At 54.1% G+C, this 16,094-nt stretch overlaps 1 protein-coding gene across 1 annotated transcript in view; it reads right to left on the reverse strand.

The window, feature by feature from the left end:
- CUL4A (cullin 4A) overlaps positions 1–16,094 on the reverse strand; it is a 36,081-nt gene that overhangs the window by 1,758 nt on the left and 18,229 nt on the right. Inside the window, exons 9-19 of the mRNA XM_064492927.1 lie at positions 14,728–14,795; positions 12,660–12,778; positions 10,819–11,011; positions 9,446–9,550; positions 9,017–9,127; positions 8,851–8,936; positions 8,303–8,410; positions 7,314–7,427; positions 5,837–5,942; positions 5,538–5,710; positions 548–700 (exon numbers count right to left, since the gene is read on the reverse strand). Coding sequence (XP_064348997.1) covers positions 548–700; positions 5,538–5,710; positions 5,837–5,942; positions 7,314–7,427; positions 8,303–8,410; positions 8,851–8,936; positions 9,017–9,127; positions 9,446–9,550; positions 10,819–11,011; positions 12,660–12,778; positions 14,728–14,795 — 1,336 coding nt within the window. The remainder of the gene's footprint in view (positions 1–547; positions 701–5,537; positions 5,711–5,836; positions 5,943–7,313; positions 7,428–8,302; positions 8,411–8,850; positions 8,937–9,016; positions 9,128–9,445; positions 9,551–10,818; positions 11,012–12,659; positions 12,779–14,727; positions 14,796–16,094) is intronic.

A 16,094-nucleotide genomic window follows, 5' to 3' on the forward strand; every position in this document is an offset into this window, starting at 1 on the left:
TAACTCGATCAGTCTGCTGCCTAACTGCTGAGTCTCTCTCATTGCAAAGGGCAAAACCAACACCCGCCCGCTGCTGGTCGGAGAGGAGGGCCAGTTGCATGACCAGGGGCTGCGTGGAGCTCCATGCAACACTCGTCACCTCGGGGGGACAGGAGCTCCCGCCAGCTCCCCACAGTGCCCACTCTCTGGTCCCCGACTTGAGGAGCTGGTGTCGGAGCATGCCCCCCCCAGAAGCATGAGCGGGGGCTCGGGGGTGACGGCCCGGCCCCCGATGGTGCCCAGTCTGAGTGCCGACCTTACCTGGCCCCACAGGCGGCCAGAACGCCACTGCCTGGGAACTGCACCCCCGTCAGTTTTGGGGCAACTTCCTTACACAGCAGCCGCAGGAAACATCAGCGAGGCAGGAAAAGCTCTGTGGCCAGTAAACCGGCTGTTCGTGCACTCCCTGCATGGCACCGGCCTCCCTCCCGAAGACCCAGCAGAGACAGACACGACCATCCAGTGTCCAGTGTCCAGTGCTCTACAACTAATCAAGCCACACACTCACCTTCACAGGGAATTTCAGCTGATTGTACAGTTCAGAAACCAGGAGATTGTGCCCCAGAGTCTTTCTCATCTTCATTATCCTGACGATGGCTGCGTCGACCTGGTACTGCCGGTCCTGGAACACCCGCTCCGTGGTGCTGACCTGCTCCTCCACCTGCGTGACAGGAGGGTGGGGCTGGGTAGGGCTCAGGGCCAGTTATCTCCCCCGTGGAGTCTTAACGGGAAACTTCTGATGAAACATAGGCCAAACTGTGGACGAGCCCTGTTCTGTTACGCAGTCTTTGTTCTAGTAGAACTATTTGTTCTAGTAGAAACTGATTGATTTCAGCACCAAAACTGGAAAAAGGATTTAAAAAGCTACTGAAAAAAGAAGCTGCAAACGCCCTACATAAACCGCACATAATCTCGATTAAACCTGGGGCTCAGGGATGAGAACAGCCGTCAACTTTGCTCCAGAAACCCCAGCTCTGCACAGGGCACCTGCGCCACACTGGGCTCACCACCAGGCTCCGAGTGCAGCGCCACGGGCCTGGTCATCCTGGCAGGCGCGGCGAAGGCGGGACAGAGCGGAAAACCGGTGCTCGATTTAGAACAAACTCTAGCCTGTAGGGAGTCAGTAACGTGACATGGAGCTGTTCTCAGAAGCAAGCGGGAAACCCTGGTAACAGCCTTCGGTCGGCAGCCTGACAGGCCTGCAGAGCCCAGCGGGCGGCAGGCGTGTTCGTGGCGAGAGGCGGGGACCTGAGCTCGCGTCCTATTTTCAGAGGGACCCACGACCCGAAAGGGCTGCCGTCCCTGCACCACAGAGAGGATCAGGAAGAGGAGGGGTCTGGCAGCTCTGCCACTTCTCAAACGTGCTCCAGAGGCCCCGGCTGGGCAGCAGTGGGGCAGACGCACTGTCACTACCTGCCGGTGCGCTGCGAAATCCAAATCCAAGAGAATCAACTGAAGAACTAACAAAGCCGGTGGGAGTCCTGCGAGCTGGTCGACACAAGGTGAAACACGAAGACGAGCAGGTGGAAAGAGAAGACACCCCGCCCCCCCCCCCCCATGCCGGCACTTCTCTGGCTTTTCCTGCTTTTCCAGATCCTGCTCAGGTCTGACCAGCCTCACGTGACCTCCTGGGGCCTGAGTGGCTGGGCGCCCCCTGGGGAGAAGGCCCCATCATCACTGTGACCTCAACTGTGACGAGACTGCATGTGTGGTCCCAGCACCCGCCTGCTGGATGAGACTGGAAAGCCACTTGGGACAGAGACTGAGCCTTTACTGGGAGAGGCTGAATTCTCAGTGCTTCACCCAGACCGTGGCAGGTGCCTAGCAGGTATCTGTTAAACTAATATGATGTGCAAGACTCACAGCAAAAAGGAAACTGCGAGGAAGAGAAGGGACTCATCCGTACTCACGTACACACACACACACAAAGAATCAGAAGATTCAGTGTAAAAAGATGAAAACTGCAGGTGAATTCAATGTGCTCTGAATGAGAAGCATCCATGTTCTGGTTTGGAGGGGCAAAGACACAAAAATTATTCTCAAGTTCACTAAGAGAATAAATTTACAGGAACAAGCATATTAAAACACTTTTGGTGCTGCCATACACAAAAATAAACTCAAAATGGATTAAAGACCTAAACATAAGATAAGACACAATAAACCTCCTAGAAAAAAAATAGGCAAGACATTACCGAACATAAATCTCAGCAATGCTCTCCTAGGGCAGTCTACCTGATAAACAAATAAAAGCAAGAATAAACAAATGGGACCTAATGAAACTTACAAGCTTCTGCACAGCAAAGGACACCATAAGCAAAACAAAATGACAACCTACAGAATGGGAGAAAGTTTTTGCAAATGAAACCAGCAAAGGCTTGATCTCCAGAATATATAAGCAGCTCATACGACTTAATAAGAAAAAAACAAACAACCCAATCCAAAAATGGGCAGAAGACCTTAACAAGCAATTCTCCAAGGAAGAAATGCAAATGATCAGTAGGCACACGAAACAATGCTCAATATCACTAATTATCAGAGAAATGCAAATCAAAACTACAATGAGATATGACCTCACACCAGTCAGAATGGCCATCATTTGAAAGTTCACAAATGACAGATGCTGGAGAGGGTGTGGAGAAAAGGGAACCCTCCTACCCTGCTGGTGGGAATGCAATTTGGTGCAGCCACTGTGGAAAACAGTATGGAGATTCCTCAAAAGACTAGGAATAGACTTACCATGTGACCCAGGAATCCTGCTCCGGGGCATATATCCAGAAGGAACCCTACTTCAGGATGACACCTGCACCCCAATGTTCATAGCAGCACTATTTACAATAGCCAAGACATGGAAACAGCCTAAATGTCCATCAACAGATGACTGGATAAAGAAGCTGTGGTATATTTATACAATGGAATACTACTCAGCCATAAAAACCGACAACATAACGCCATTTGCAGCAACACAGATGTCCCTGGAGAATGTCATTCTAAGTGAAGTAAGCCAGAAAGAGAAAGAAAAATACTGTATGAGATCGCTCATATGTGGAATCTAAAAAAAAAAAAAAAAAAGACAAGTGAACTTAAACATAAAACAGAAACAGACTCACATACATAGAATACAGACTTGTGGTTGTCAGGGGGGAGGGGGGTGGGAAGGGACAGACTGGGAGTTTGAAATTTGTAGATGCTGACAGGTATATATAGAACAGATAAACAAGATTATACTGTACAGCACAGGGAAATGAATACAAGATCTTGTGGTAGCTCACAGCCAAAAAGAATGCGACTATGAATATATGTATGTTCACGTGTGACTGAAAAATTGTGCTGTACGCCAGAAATTGACACAGCATTGTAAACTGACTATAACTCAATTAAAAAAAAAGAGAGAGAGACTTTTGGTGCTGGCCAAGAACAGATGGAGAACTTAGAGAGCAGAGGTGAGAAGCAGGCCCACAGAATGCAAACCTGGTTGTCGGGATGGTGTTTTCAGCTCAGTTTTTAAAGCAGGGAGGGTGGCTAGAATGCTTTCTGATACTAAAATGGTTTCTACGTTGCTCAGAGAAATATTTAAATGTATAAGCTGCTAGAAAAAGAGAGGCAGCTATTTTTAAAAATTTGGGTTAGAGGAAGGTCTTTCTTGGGATGGCCCCAAAGTCAGAAACCGTACAGGAAAAGACTGTTTTCCACTATGTTTGTATGGGAAAAACCCCCTCAAAGGGACAAAAATCATCCGTCACAAATGACAAGGGGCCCATCCCCTCAATCCAAGAACACTGTCAAGTCAGAGGGGGCAGCACGACACAGGGACCAGAGACTCGACCAGCAGTCACTTCGGGGGAGGAAAACACAAAGGGCCGACTGCTGAGAGCAGGACCTCGGGGCCAAGACGCAGAGGGAAACACTCCCATCTCCGGCTCACGCCCAGGGCAGGGTTACGCCGTGTTGGAACCACGGAGAACTAAGGACCAGCGAGGTGGCCTGATCTGTACAAGCTACTGAATGGCATGCAGATGCTCGAAGGAGCCAAACAAAGTCACCCCCAAATGGCAACAACTGTTTCTGAGCTGGTGACAAGGGAGGCGGGCAGGTCAGAACACCCGTGAGGCCAAGAGCACAGACACAGTCTGTGAGCCAGCGATTCCAGGGCCCGGGGTTCACTGTCAGGAGACCACTAAGCAGGCACAGGAGCGTCCAAACGGGACGGAGCAGAACTGTTTCTGGAAATGGAAACGCCCTACTGCCTTTCAGCGAGGGAGGGAGCTGCCAGGCTCTGCGGTGAGCGCCAGAGTCCCGGGAGCAAGTCACACGTCCATTACTCTGATGGTTAACGCCAGGTCCTGACGAGGAAAGAGCCCCAGGAGAGACAGGAACAGCTTACAAAACGGTACAATCAGGGCACGCGGTGACCCCGTCACACGTGACACCATGGACGAGAGCCGCCCAGGTGCAGACAAGTGGCGGGAGAGGCTGCCGCCGGAGGAGGGGGACAGCCCCGCTCTGGGGTGACAGCTCCACCACTCACACCCTTCCGTCACTCTGGCCTAAGCTCCCAACAGTAAGACAGACAGAACAAAGCACACATGGGTTTACACCTTTAACGGGCGCGTCCAGTTTCTAAGAAAGCTGTACCAATTCACACATCAAAACAGAAAAACAAAAAAGGATGCCTGTTTTCTCATATTCTTGCCAACTCTGGTCATTATCAAACTTGTAAACGTTTCCCGCACTGACAGATGGAAACTGAAACATTAATCTAAGTTGAATCAAGCTACCGAGGAGAGCAAACGCCTCCCACGTGCTCACCAGGCTTCTGGGCTTCTTTTCGCCTACACCAAGTGCGCTTTCCGACCGGGCTCCGCTGAGCGCGAGCACGTGCGGGAGGTGAAGCCGGTACCCTGTGCTGCCGCGGGTCTGACAGCACTGCGGACACCGCCGCAGCCGGACGAGAGCTGCCCGGCCCCGGCTGACCTGGCCTCCCCTGCCTGCACGCACGGGGCAGCGGGCCCCACCTGCTCTGGAGGCGGGACCAGGGCACGCCTGCCCCCACCTGGACGTCTGACCGCAGCCCCGAGCTTCCGGGCTCCTGCGTCAGGAAGGGCCCAAGGGCAGCGGCCCAGAGCCCTGGACACGGGCCACCTGAGACTCGGATCGAAGCTGCAGACGCCCCACCTGGACTCGATTGCAGATTGACGCCAGGGGCCCACCCTGCCCAGGACCCGCCTGAGGCGCGCCGTGCACGACGGTTTGAGAATGACACGCTTGCTGCCCCGTGAGACTCTGACCAGGAAGAGCTGAGTCATCACATGTCTCTGTGAAGGGGATCAGGGGCTGTGAGACGCTCTTCTTCCTGATCCTCCTCCCTACTGTGAGTGTAAAGCTAACGGAAGTCACGCTGCCGCGAGTGCCCTCGTGCGTGCTCTGCAGTCGGTACATAAGGGGACCAACATCAGCGGCCCCCTGGGGGCTCCTGTGCTTCAGAGAACGGTCATACATACGGTTTCCTTCATCTGAATCTGGTTGATCTTTATGCGAAACAACTTGTGCTTGAAATCTCCATTAAAAATGAACCTGTCTCCGTCTTCCACCTCCTTCCCTTTGGGACTTTTGATCAGCACTCGTGCTTTGCCACAGGCCAGGGACTGCAGCGTCCTCCGCAGCTCACCGTCCTCTGGGAGGGAGGGAACGTGGGATTGGGTCAGCACGAAGGCTGGCGCACCACCCCGAGCGGCCACCCTCTCAAGCCAGCCCAGCAGAGGCCAGTCTGCGTCCTGCCTGACGCTTGGGGTCTTCGTACCTATGCCCGTGGCCACTTTGATGTCTTCAAAGCTGAATCCGTCCCCCTCGTTGAACATGAGAAGCACCAGTGTCTGGAAGAGTGACACCTGGAACTCCTTCTTCCCCTTGAAGAGAACGGGCGTGTCACGGGGGGCACTGTCTGCAAAGCTTCAAGGGGCTGCTGTTTGCTCTCAAGCTTTGTGTGGGGGTCGTGGTGAGAAATTACTGATCACACACCCATAAGAAGAAACTAAGTTACTAATTATATATGAATAAAACGATTCAGAGTGCGTCTATTCTCTTGAGTATTTTTAGAAGTAGCAAGAAAGCTCTTGTTTACTGGCGCCATTTTCCCAACAGCACCCGCCTCCTCTGTACCTGTGGTGCAGGTGGTACCGTCACAGCATTTAAGACCCCCCCCCCAAGAGGAGACTAGGACTGGCTGAGGCTCAGACGATGGTCAGCGATTTAAGACCCCCTCCCCCCAGAGGAGACTAGGACTGGCTGAGGCTCAGACGATGGTCAGCGATTTAAGACCCCTCCCCCCAGAGGAGACTAGGACTGGCTGAGGCTCAGACGATGCTCAGCGTTTTCCACCAATGAAGTGTGTTTAGATTAAGGTCCAGCCGCCTCCTTGGACGTGATGGTCCCACACACTGAAGTGCTCTGCCTGGCAGCTCAAGCGAACCCACGCCCACCCACCACGCCCTGCTGATGCGCCTGCAGGGAGGCCGCGGGGGCCACGAGGGCAAAGCGGGCGGGGACCTGGAGCCTCCAGGACAGGGCCGAGGAACTGACCTCTCCCAGGACCTTCCAGGGCAGCGTGCAGTGTGCGTGGTTTACGTGCACAGCCCTGCACAACAGCACACAACAAAGTGTGCGCGTGTAATTTAAGTGTAATTGTTCGTGTGCACGTAGAATTTATATGAAAATGTAAAGCTAAGGAAGTGTAACAGCAGAACAGTAATTTTCTAATTTTTTGGCTTAGTGGACATCACTGAATTTTGCTTATAAAACTGAACTGAAATACATCTCATTAAGACTAACTCCCAGAACTGGAGCCGCTGCATCAAGGCAGTTGACCTTGGAGGTTCTGTGACACGGCATCAAACTGCCCGTCCGGCCATCGGTGGGAGCTACCGTTCCCTCTGTTTTCACTTGGTCTTCACCCAGGTGTGAGCCACAAAGGGGCATTCTGCTGCCCGTCAGCCTGCGGCCCTGGGGCGGCCCCCGCGGACACCGAGGCTGCGGTCTGGCCTCTGAGAGTCGCCTCTTTGCACCTCGCCCCTTCAGTCGGGGGGCTCTTCCCGGCTCTCGACTGTTACTGGCCGCGGCAGCCACCCTTCAGCGGTTTGATTTCACTGGCCTTCGAAAAGCCACTCTTGAATTGCGCTGAGTAATCTTTTCCTTTGTCTCCAGAGTTCAATCACTATTAAAAAAATTCTATCAATGTTCTATGAAGAATAAAAAGAAAACGAAATAAACAAAGAGCTTACTTCTTTAAACTCTGCTTTTAACACAGCGTGCCCCAACGTAGTTTGCCACTGAAGTTTGCGACCACTGTGCTTCCCAAGGTAAAATGCCTTGAACACTTCTTGAAGTTTAACCATCTGACAAGTAGAGGAAAACAACACATTTAATTATGCTAAACACCTTTAATCGAAAGAACTGCATAACTGCGTACTGTCCAGCTTACAAAGTTTTACAACATTCCACAGCTAAATGAAAAGTCAGCTCCACGTTGTGACAGCTGCCCCAACCTGCTCCCGGGCCTCGTGGGGCCATGAGGATGGCACCTGCCACAGGATGGGACCTGGCGTTTTTGGGAGGCCTTCTTACACCGTCCAGAGTCTGCTGGTCCCAGGCTGTGACCTCCCTTCTCAGCCTGAGCCCGGCTCCCCCGCCTCCCCTGGCCTCTCACGTCCCTCTACTCTGCACCAGGAGGGCCAATGGTCAGTGCTGCCCAGCCCCAAGGGCTCCCACCAGGCTCCATCTGGTGAGATGGTTACTCTCAACAGCACGCCAGGCCGCAGCCCCACTCCTGCTCCTGGCATCTGGGACACTCAGGGTAGGAGGTCCCCATCTGTCTGGCGCCCACACCTTCTGAGTCTTCTGGTTTGTCTTCCCACCCACCCCACACGCTGGAGCTGGGGCCCTGCACTCCAGCCGGCCCCCTCCTGCTCCACTCTGCTCCTTCCCTCGCGGTTCTGGGGTGAAGAGTCCGAGTCTCCATGACTGGCCGGGGGCCCCGTGCCCGTCCGCCCCTGGCTGCACCTTCTTGCCTCGCCCCACCCCGATCCAGGGCAAAAAGCAGTCACTTCGAAACGCTGCTTTTCAGAGACTAAAGGACCATTTCCAGTTTTGACTGACTGTGTTGACTTGAAAGCTTCTTAAAAGAGAACACGCCTGCTGGGCGGGCAGTGACCAGGCTGCAGTGCCTCAGTGGCGCAGGCGCTGCAGGGAGGCGCAGGCGTGCGGCACCTACCTCGGGAGTCAGGTGCACGTCCATGGGTGTGTAGGTCGGCCAGTACCCCATCGTGAGGATGTTAACTGTCAGCTCCATGGAGCCCGGCTCGCTCTGATTCTGCATGTACTGAAAACACAGAAAACGGGGCAAAATGAGGACTTTAGACTATCACCAGAAATAATTAATCCGTTAAAAAGCACACTGTGTAGTTTTCAAAGGACAGTTTAACATGTGTTTTTATTTACTTTAGTCCCCAGAACACGTCTCACTGAAGCCACACACTCTGTTCTAAGGTCACTGGAAATGTTTTCTTCTTCTCTGGTTTTGTATCAAATAAGGTACCATTAAACTCATTTAAATCAAGTTTTTGGTACACACTTTGGGGGATTATTTTTCCTTCTCATTTTGAATTTAGGTCGTGTGAATGTGTTAGACAGCAGTGGTGAACCTTCTGAGGACGAGGACTTCACATCATTCACATACGTACACGATCGACTTCATTAGTTCACATAACTTAAAGCAGGATTTTTACAGAAAGCTGCTTTACTGAGACCAACACGACTTGCCTGCTTGAAGTGAACCATGATGTCCTTGGAGAGTTCCATGTCCTTGAACATGCCCTCCAGCTTGCTGGTGAAGGCGGCCCCGCACTCTGCACACAGGGGGGCGAGGTCACGACGGTCACGTGTCATGGGGGTCACCCGGCCCAGCGCCCCCGCTCCACTGGCTTACCGTGCTTTAGTTTCGACAGCATAGATTTTTCAGCATCGACGGAGGCACTTTTTCCAACAAGGAGTCTTTTCGCCAAATCTTTCTTATAAAATGCTTCAAAGACATCTTTACCTATTTACAGGCAAGTGAGAAAGACGAAAGCTGTGACAGGAACACGCGGATGCCCGCCCGAGACCCCAGGGGCGCCCGCTCCGAGGCAGCGCTCTGACGCGGCCGCTGCAGCCGGAGCCCAGAGCCCGCAGGTGTGCCGCGCACGGACTCCTGCATGAACCGGGCTGGGGTGGCCCTACTTCCAGGCAGACACGGGGAGCGGGGCCCAGCTGCCGCTGGGGGCGTGGCCGTGCTGGGGCCGGGGGGGGTGGGGTGGGGGGTGGGGGTGGGGGTGGTGGTGCCGTTAACAGGACGGGGTCTGGGGGGAGCCCGTCTCACCGTGAATGAACCTGAAGATGATCATGATCTTGTCCAGGATCCTCTCCAGCTCCTCGTCTGTGGCCTCCTTGTTACCCGCTCTCAGTTTTGAGTCAACATGCTTTGCTGTGAGTGTAAATTATTAGAAAACACGCGTTCATTACACGACACACTGTCTAAACGGAAAAAGGACACCTTCAATGTCTACACGCACAAGCTGAGCAGGAACGCTCCGGAGTCTTCCCAAAATGACGTTCTTAAACAACAAAAAGGCAAACACCTGATCTTTCTCAGACACGGACTCTCAAGCCACCTGGGACCAAAACAGTCTGCCCGCGCGCTGGGGTCCCAGCTCACTCCTGCTCCAGACACCGGAGTGCCCCACCTTCGGGATGCGCCGACACCCGGGTGACAAGGCAGGACAGGAGCAGTCCTCCCGGGGCCTCTTGTTTCTGAGACCACACAAGCCAGCCACAGCCTGGCTGACGGGAGGGAGAAGCCAAGCACCCGAGAGTTTAAACTCGCATCTTGAGAGAAGGCACAGCCCACAACATGGGACGGAGGCCAAGTCTGCTGCCTGGCGCTTTTCGCCCGCTGCTGCTCTTATTAGACTTTTCTTTATAACCCTCTAGCATGAAATGTTCTGCCCACACACCCAAGCTGACGCTTGCAGAGGAGCCCACGTGCCCCCCAACGTCCTCAGTAGCCCCCCCAGAGCCCAGCTCTGCACACAGTCTCACCTTCCCCTGCCCCCTGCGAATCTGAACAAACCAATTTACCAGGAAAATTCCATGAATCCTGAAATATGCTTTGACATGATCATTAAATAATTCTATAAAGTGATAACTGTTTCATTTTAGAATATGCTGCCTACTGGGGTGCCATTCAGTTTTACTCCACGTTAATACCGCCCCGAGGACTCAAGGACAGGGACTGAACAGCACCTCATGTCAGACACCAGTTAGACTGACAGCCCCCTCGTAACACAGAGACCTTCAGATGCAGCGGCCTTCTCAGTCCTCTCTCTGAGCAGAAGCCGCTTGTAATCAAGACAGAGGCTCGGGGCTCCTCTTCACAAATGCAGCTCTGGGGCTGCCAGCACTGCCAGCGCGACGGTCACACTTACTGTCCCTTCCTCCTCCCAGACGCCAAGCTTTCCTCTGCACAAACCCTCCACCATGTCCTCCCTCAAGGAAACACGGCGTGCTCACGCCAGTACCTAATGTGTATGCCCACACACACGTGCACACGTGTGTACACAGTTCTCTGAAAACGTGGTCCCCTGAAGGGGGCGTGTTCCCTCCCCTCCCCACAAGGCGCTTGAACTTTAGTGAACAGTCTGCTGGAGCTCGTTCCACGCCCCATTAAGGAAACACGTGGAGAAGCGCTCCTACCGATCAGCTCTGCAGGCTTGTTTGGCCTCTTGTTGATAAACGCCTCGAAGGACTCCTTCATCAGGCTGATGAACTTCTCGTTCCTCTGGAAGCACACGTCTATCACGTGGTCCACTCTGTCCTTGAAGTCCAGGAGGTCCTGCACCATGTCTTTATCTTTTTCGGGATTGATAACAATTGTTGTCCCAAAAGTCTGCAGAAACAAACCAAGCCCAAGTCACCAACAGGTCTGTGACACAACACAGTTTTTCTCCTCCTGTCAAACAACCGCGATCGTTTAACACAACTTAGTTACTGCTGGTATTAAATACTACATAATTTCAGAAGTTTCACAGCGTCAGTCCACACTGAAAATTAAGCGGCTATACACCCAATGCTCTAGGGCCACAAGGCTGCTCCCGGCAGAGTTTATAAATACCCGGGAAACGTCTGCTGCTTTTAAAGAACTTTCACGTATAAACTCCATGGAAATCAATTCCCTTAACTGGACACACCTATGTTGACTTCTGACTATAGTCTCTTTCTCCTTCACTTCCAGCCCAGAAGAGCCTGGTTTTTAGCCTGTATTTTTGCTTCAAAGATGCTGTGTGAACACGCTAAGTCTATGTGTGACAACAGCGGGTGGCTGTGTGGTGACGCAAACCATCAGCCGAAGAGGCGCTGAACACACACACGTGCTGCTCATCGTGACAGGCGTCACACACGCGCACGGAGGCAGATTACTGGGGAAAAGGCACAGGTGAAAGGGCGTCAGTCTCTTCTGGGGAGGACGCTGCACGACCGGCAGGGGTGGGCACCCTGTGCCCACGCTGACCGGGCCATAAATAAGATGTGAACTGAGAAGGGTCAGCTCTCTTCCAAGCAGGGCGCACTTGCTGAATGTAATCTGCTGTCACAGCGTGAGTGCGTGGCGTTGACGGACACTCAGGGGTGTTCACATCACTCAATTTTCTACCCGGACTGGAAACTGCAGAGGTGGATTCCTGTGCTCAGCAACGTGCCTGCTGTCGGGACGACGGCCAGCAAAGCCCTACAGCTCCACTGGCCGTCTCCACCGTAAAGCTCCAGGGCTGAGTCGGTCACGCCTTCCGCTCAGCACTTGTGTGGCGCGCACACAAGCTCTCCACATGCAGGACGTGCAGACGGACGTGCGACTCCAGGGCACCAGTGAGGGGGGGTGCGTGCGTGCGTGTACAAGCTCTCCACATGCAGACGGACGTGCAACTCCAGGCCTGATCATTCTCATTGTCTTTTTCCCTCAACTGAATTTCTCGTGATCATCAGACTCAGAAGTAGCAGAGACAGTGCAGGGCGCCTCTGACTCGGTGCCTGCCGTCCCCCAGGGGAGCAGTGGGGAAGGCTTCCCCAACAGCATCACAACCCGCCTTCTCCAGAACGCCAACAGTTTACGATCATGCATCCGTATGTGTCCCCACGCGGGCTTGTGTCCCTCACGCTCAGCACCACGAGGACCCCTCCTGCTGCCTTTTCATGACTGCACGCGCGTGCACACACAGAAGCATGGAAGCACACACGTGAGGAATAAATCCTAGATTCCTAGGAAATGAGCAGCACACGCACCGACCTGACACCAAAACGCATAATAGTTCCCACTGCGCAAACGTGAGGTCACATCTAAACAGCAGTTCACAAAAGCGACTCCTTTTTGAAAACCACGATTGTAGAATTAAGCTAGTACTTACAGCATTTTCCCACCTGGATGGTGTTCATCCCTAAGAACACGTGTGCACAAGTGACCGGAGGGAGACGAAGGCCTACCGCGCACCGGCCGCCCGCGGTGAGGCCCAGCCCTATCCCCGCTGCGGCGGATGAGCACGCACCTTGATGTAGTCGCTCCAGTGCTGCAGCAGCACCTGCTGGCCGCCCCGCACGCGGCTGAACAGCTGGTACATCTGGGTGAGGTCGGGCACTCTGTTCTCGTCAAGCAGGTGGTCCAGCCCTAAGATCACAGCAAACGTCAGTGCGCCCCAGTGGGGACAGGAGAGCCTGAGACACCATCTCAGGGGGTCCCACCTTCCTGTGCCCACTGGGACACGTGCTCCTTACTCCCCATGTCACTAAAGCCCCCTCATTTCACCAAAGCAGCAGTGGTCCGAACACTGCCACCAGTGCTGACCTGGGAGGGTCACAACCCCAGTCTCTTCCGCCCTGGTCTGTCAGTCAGGCGGTATATTGTCAAGGGTGAGCGAGCAAATCTAACCTTTCAGCTGATGAATTTCATCCACATACTAATAAACCGTGGGAGGAGAACATTCACTGTTTGCCAGATATTCTGAAGTACTGAACATAGCATTGTAAAAAACTTTTACCGTTCCAACTATTGAATTTTTACAAAGATTTTGTAAAACCTGTACCGCCATCAGAAGGCCTGCACGGAGGCATTTCTATGGTAACTATGGGGAGGAGCTACGTCAGAGCAGAGAAGCTGGGAGCTACTCGTGGGCTCTGCCGTCCGACTCTCCGCAGAGTGAGCACAACGTCCACACGTCCAAGATGTGCACACACACAGCAGCTGGACCCACAGCCAGGGCTCCAGACGCTGGTTATTTCTGTTACGTTTTGATCTACTGACATAAGAACTTTTTGTTTTACAATTTATCTACTGAAACCCTACATAACAACTTAACAATTCAAAAGTTACACCTCGTAATTTTTTAAACACCTCTAATAAAATTTAGACTAGCTCTTACACATATATAATTTTCCATTTTCTTATAACAATTTCGCTTATCCAAATATGCACTGAAACAACTTATCCAAATTTCTACCATTCTCTTGAAGTCCTTCTTACTTCCAAAGCAACTCCTTTTTTAAAAACACCTCATATGAATTTGGGGTGCATTTGTTGTAGGTGGACAGCAAATTAAGGCCCCACCAGCTGTGTGGGTCTCCGGGGGTGTAAGCAGGAATACACCAAGATTCGCACCCTGGTTCTCGCCTTAGTAGGAGTTGATCTGAGGCACCAGTGTGCTGTTCTGGGCCTTGGTTTCCTTGTGAAATGGGGGTAACAATTCCACAGGGCTGTCCCAGGACTAGAAGACCTTCACACAAAGTGCAGCAGATGCTCAGGAATGCTACTTCTCTCACCTTTTGGCTTATGCTGGATTCACTTGGGAGCCCCACACGTAAGTGTCTCACTAGAGACAACACGAAACCAGACCATTTAGGACTCTCCCAAATCAGACTTTCAAGTTGCCACTGCCTTGAAACAGATCCTACAGCTCCAGTGCGATTTCCAGTGGAACACAAAACACTCGGGTCATAAAGAGCAGCATGGAGGTGTGACAAAGGCGAGCCCGCGCCCGCCGCAGGGAAGGCGGGGGTAAAGGTGTCATAGCGGCTACGGCAGCACAGCCATGCGACAGGCAGCCTCACTGCCTGGCCCTGCGACCCGGGAGCAGACCGCTGGGCCACACGGGCAGCACCGCAGCCTGCGCTCCTCGGTGTGCCGGCTGCCGGGGCATCAGGACACAGGCCTGTCCTCCAACTCAGTCAGACCCCACAGCCGGCCGTCTGCCTGATGCTGAGTGGCACGAAGGGCGTGGAGACTCCACAGCTCATCCCCCCACACGTCCACACCTGCAAGGCCCCCAAGGGTGACCCGGGCATTGGCGCTCGTGCAGGACACCGCGGTGCAGGACGGGGACCGTATGAGCACGGCTGCCAGCTGTCTGCTCGAGGGTCTCAGCCTGGATTTTCACGTGATTTTAGCGTTAACCCCACGCCTTTTGCTGTTTCTCTCAGTTTCCCCTCAGGGCTAACGTCACAGTTCTCGAGTGGCCGTCCCGTTGGCACCACGAGCGCCCTGGCGTTGTCCACAACGCATCCCAGCCTGCTCAGTGAACCGCAGGTGGGCGGCCAGTGCAAGGGGCCGGGCTGGGGGCCTACCTTTCTGCAGGATGGCCGTTAGGTGCTCCCCCAGCAGCTGTTTCTCCACACAGGCTATCAGCGGTTTCCTACGGAAGGGAAGGGATGGTGTCGGCTGTGGAAGGCGGGACAGCCGTCCACGCAGACACCCCGGGGCCCCAGCACTCTGCACGTGGACAATCATCACGGTCACTGACGCAGACTCGGAAGTCCTTCCAGAAACAACCAGCAGGCCCAGGGGAGGGGACGGCGGCAGGCAGGCAGGTACACCCTGCCCGCTGCTCCCTGGACGAAGGCGGCCCCAGCTTGGTGCAGGAGCCCGCCCCCGCCCCAGGTTGCACAGCCCTCCTGCCGCCGCAGCTGTCCCTCTGCTCCGCTCCTTCCTGCGATCGCTCATTAAAACCCGACTTATGGTGGAAGATGCGTGAGTGTCACACAATACAGATTGTCTGAAAGTGTGGACATTCAGGGTGTGTGACTGCATGCACACAGGGACACACCACGCCTCCTGGGTTCACTATGAGAAACTTTTCACAGGACCACCTGACGTCACCCTCTCGGATCCCCAGAGAGGCAGAGCAGATGCGCCGGGCTCTGTCGCACCGACGAGGAAATGGGGTCTGCAGAGGTGTGAGCGGCCCAGACACAGGCAGCGAGTAGGCCAGGGGACAAGTGTCGGCAGGAAGGGTGGCTTCTCCTCTTGGCAGCTTCACTGAGACATAGCTCACTGCAAAGGCCGCCTATGTGATGCATGCAGCTGGATGGCCTGCCATCTGTTCAGAGCTGCACGCGTCCCATTGCAATCTGCTCTCCCGGACTCCCATCACCCAGAACCGTCCCAGCCGTCCCTTTTCTGAGGGACTGTGCGCCGCCAGACGCCGTGCCAGCCTCTCTCCCTGCACTGAGTTCCCAGGTGTCCCCCTTCTGTCCGCGCTCCATCCTCTCCCGCCGAGGACTGTCCCGGGCATGCCCTTCACCAGCCGACCATGGACATGTGTTCACTCTGATGGCATGAGTTGGGCTGCTCTGTGCACACAGGTTGTGTGGCCCCTCCACACACACAGCAGGGGACCAGATGCTGGAGAAACACGGGGCAACTCTACGCTGACACTCTGAGGAACCACAACCTGCTCCCCAAGCAGCGGCCCCATCTCACACCCCTGCCAGCAACGCACAAGGGCTCGTTTCTCCGTGGCCTCTCCGGTGCTCTCTGGGCCTGCCTTCTGGTTCTGGCCATCCCAGCGGGTGTCGGTGGACCCATGTGTGGCTCAGGTGTGAGTTTACCGGTAACTAAGGGCCCAGGCACTGTCCCTGCGCTCAGAGAATCACCGCTTCTCCGTGGTTCTGGTCTGGGCTCTGGTCTGCAGGAACCTGGAAAAACTCCACTG

This window comes from Camelus dromedarius, chromosome 13 (genome assembly GCF_036321535.1).
Source record: "Camelus dromedarius isolate mCamDro1 chromosome 13, mCamDro1.pat, whole genome shotgun sequence".
In the NCBI taxonomy this organism is placed as follows: domain Eukaryota; kingdom Metazoa; phylum Chordata; class Mammalia; order Artiodactyla; family Camelidae; genus Camelus; species Camelus dromedarius.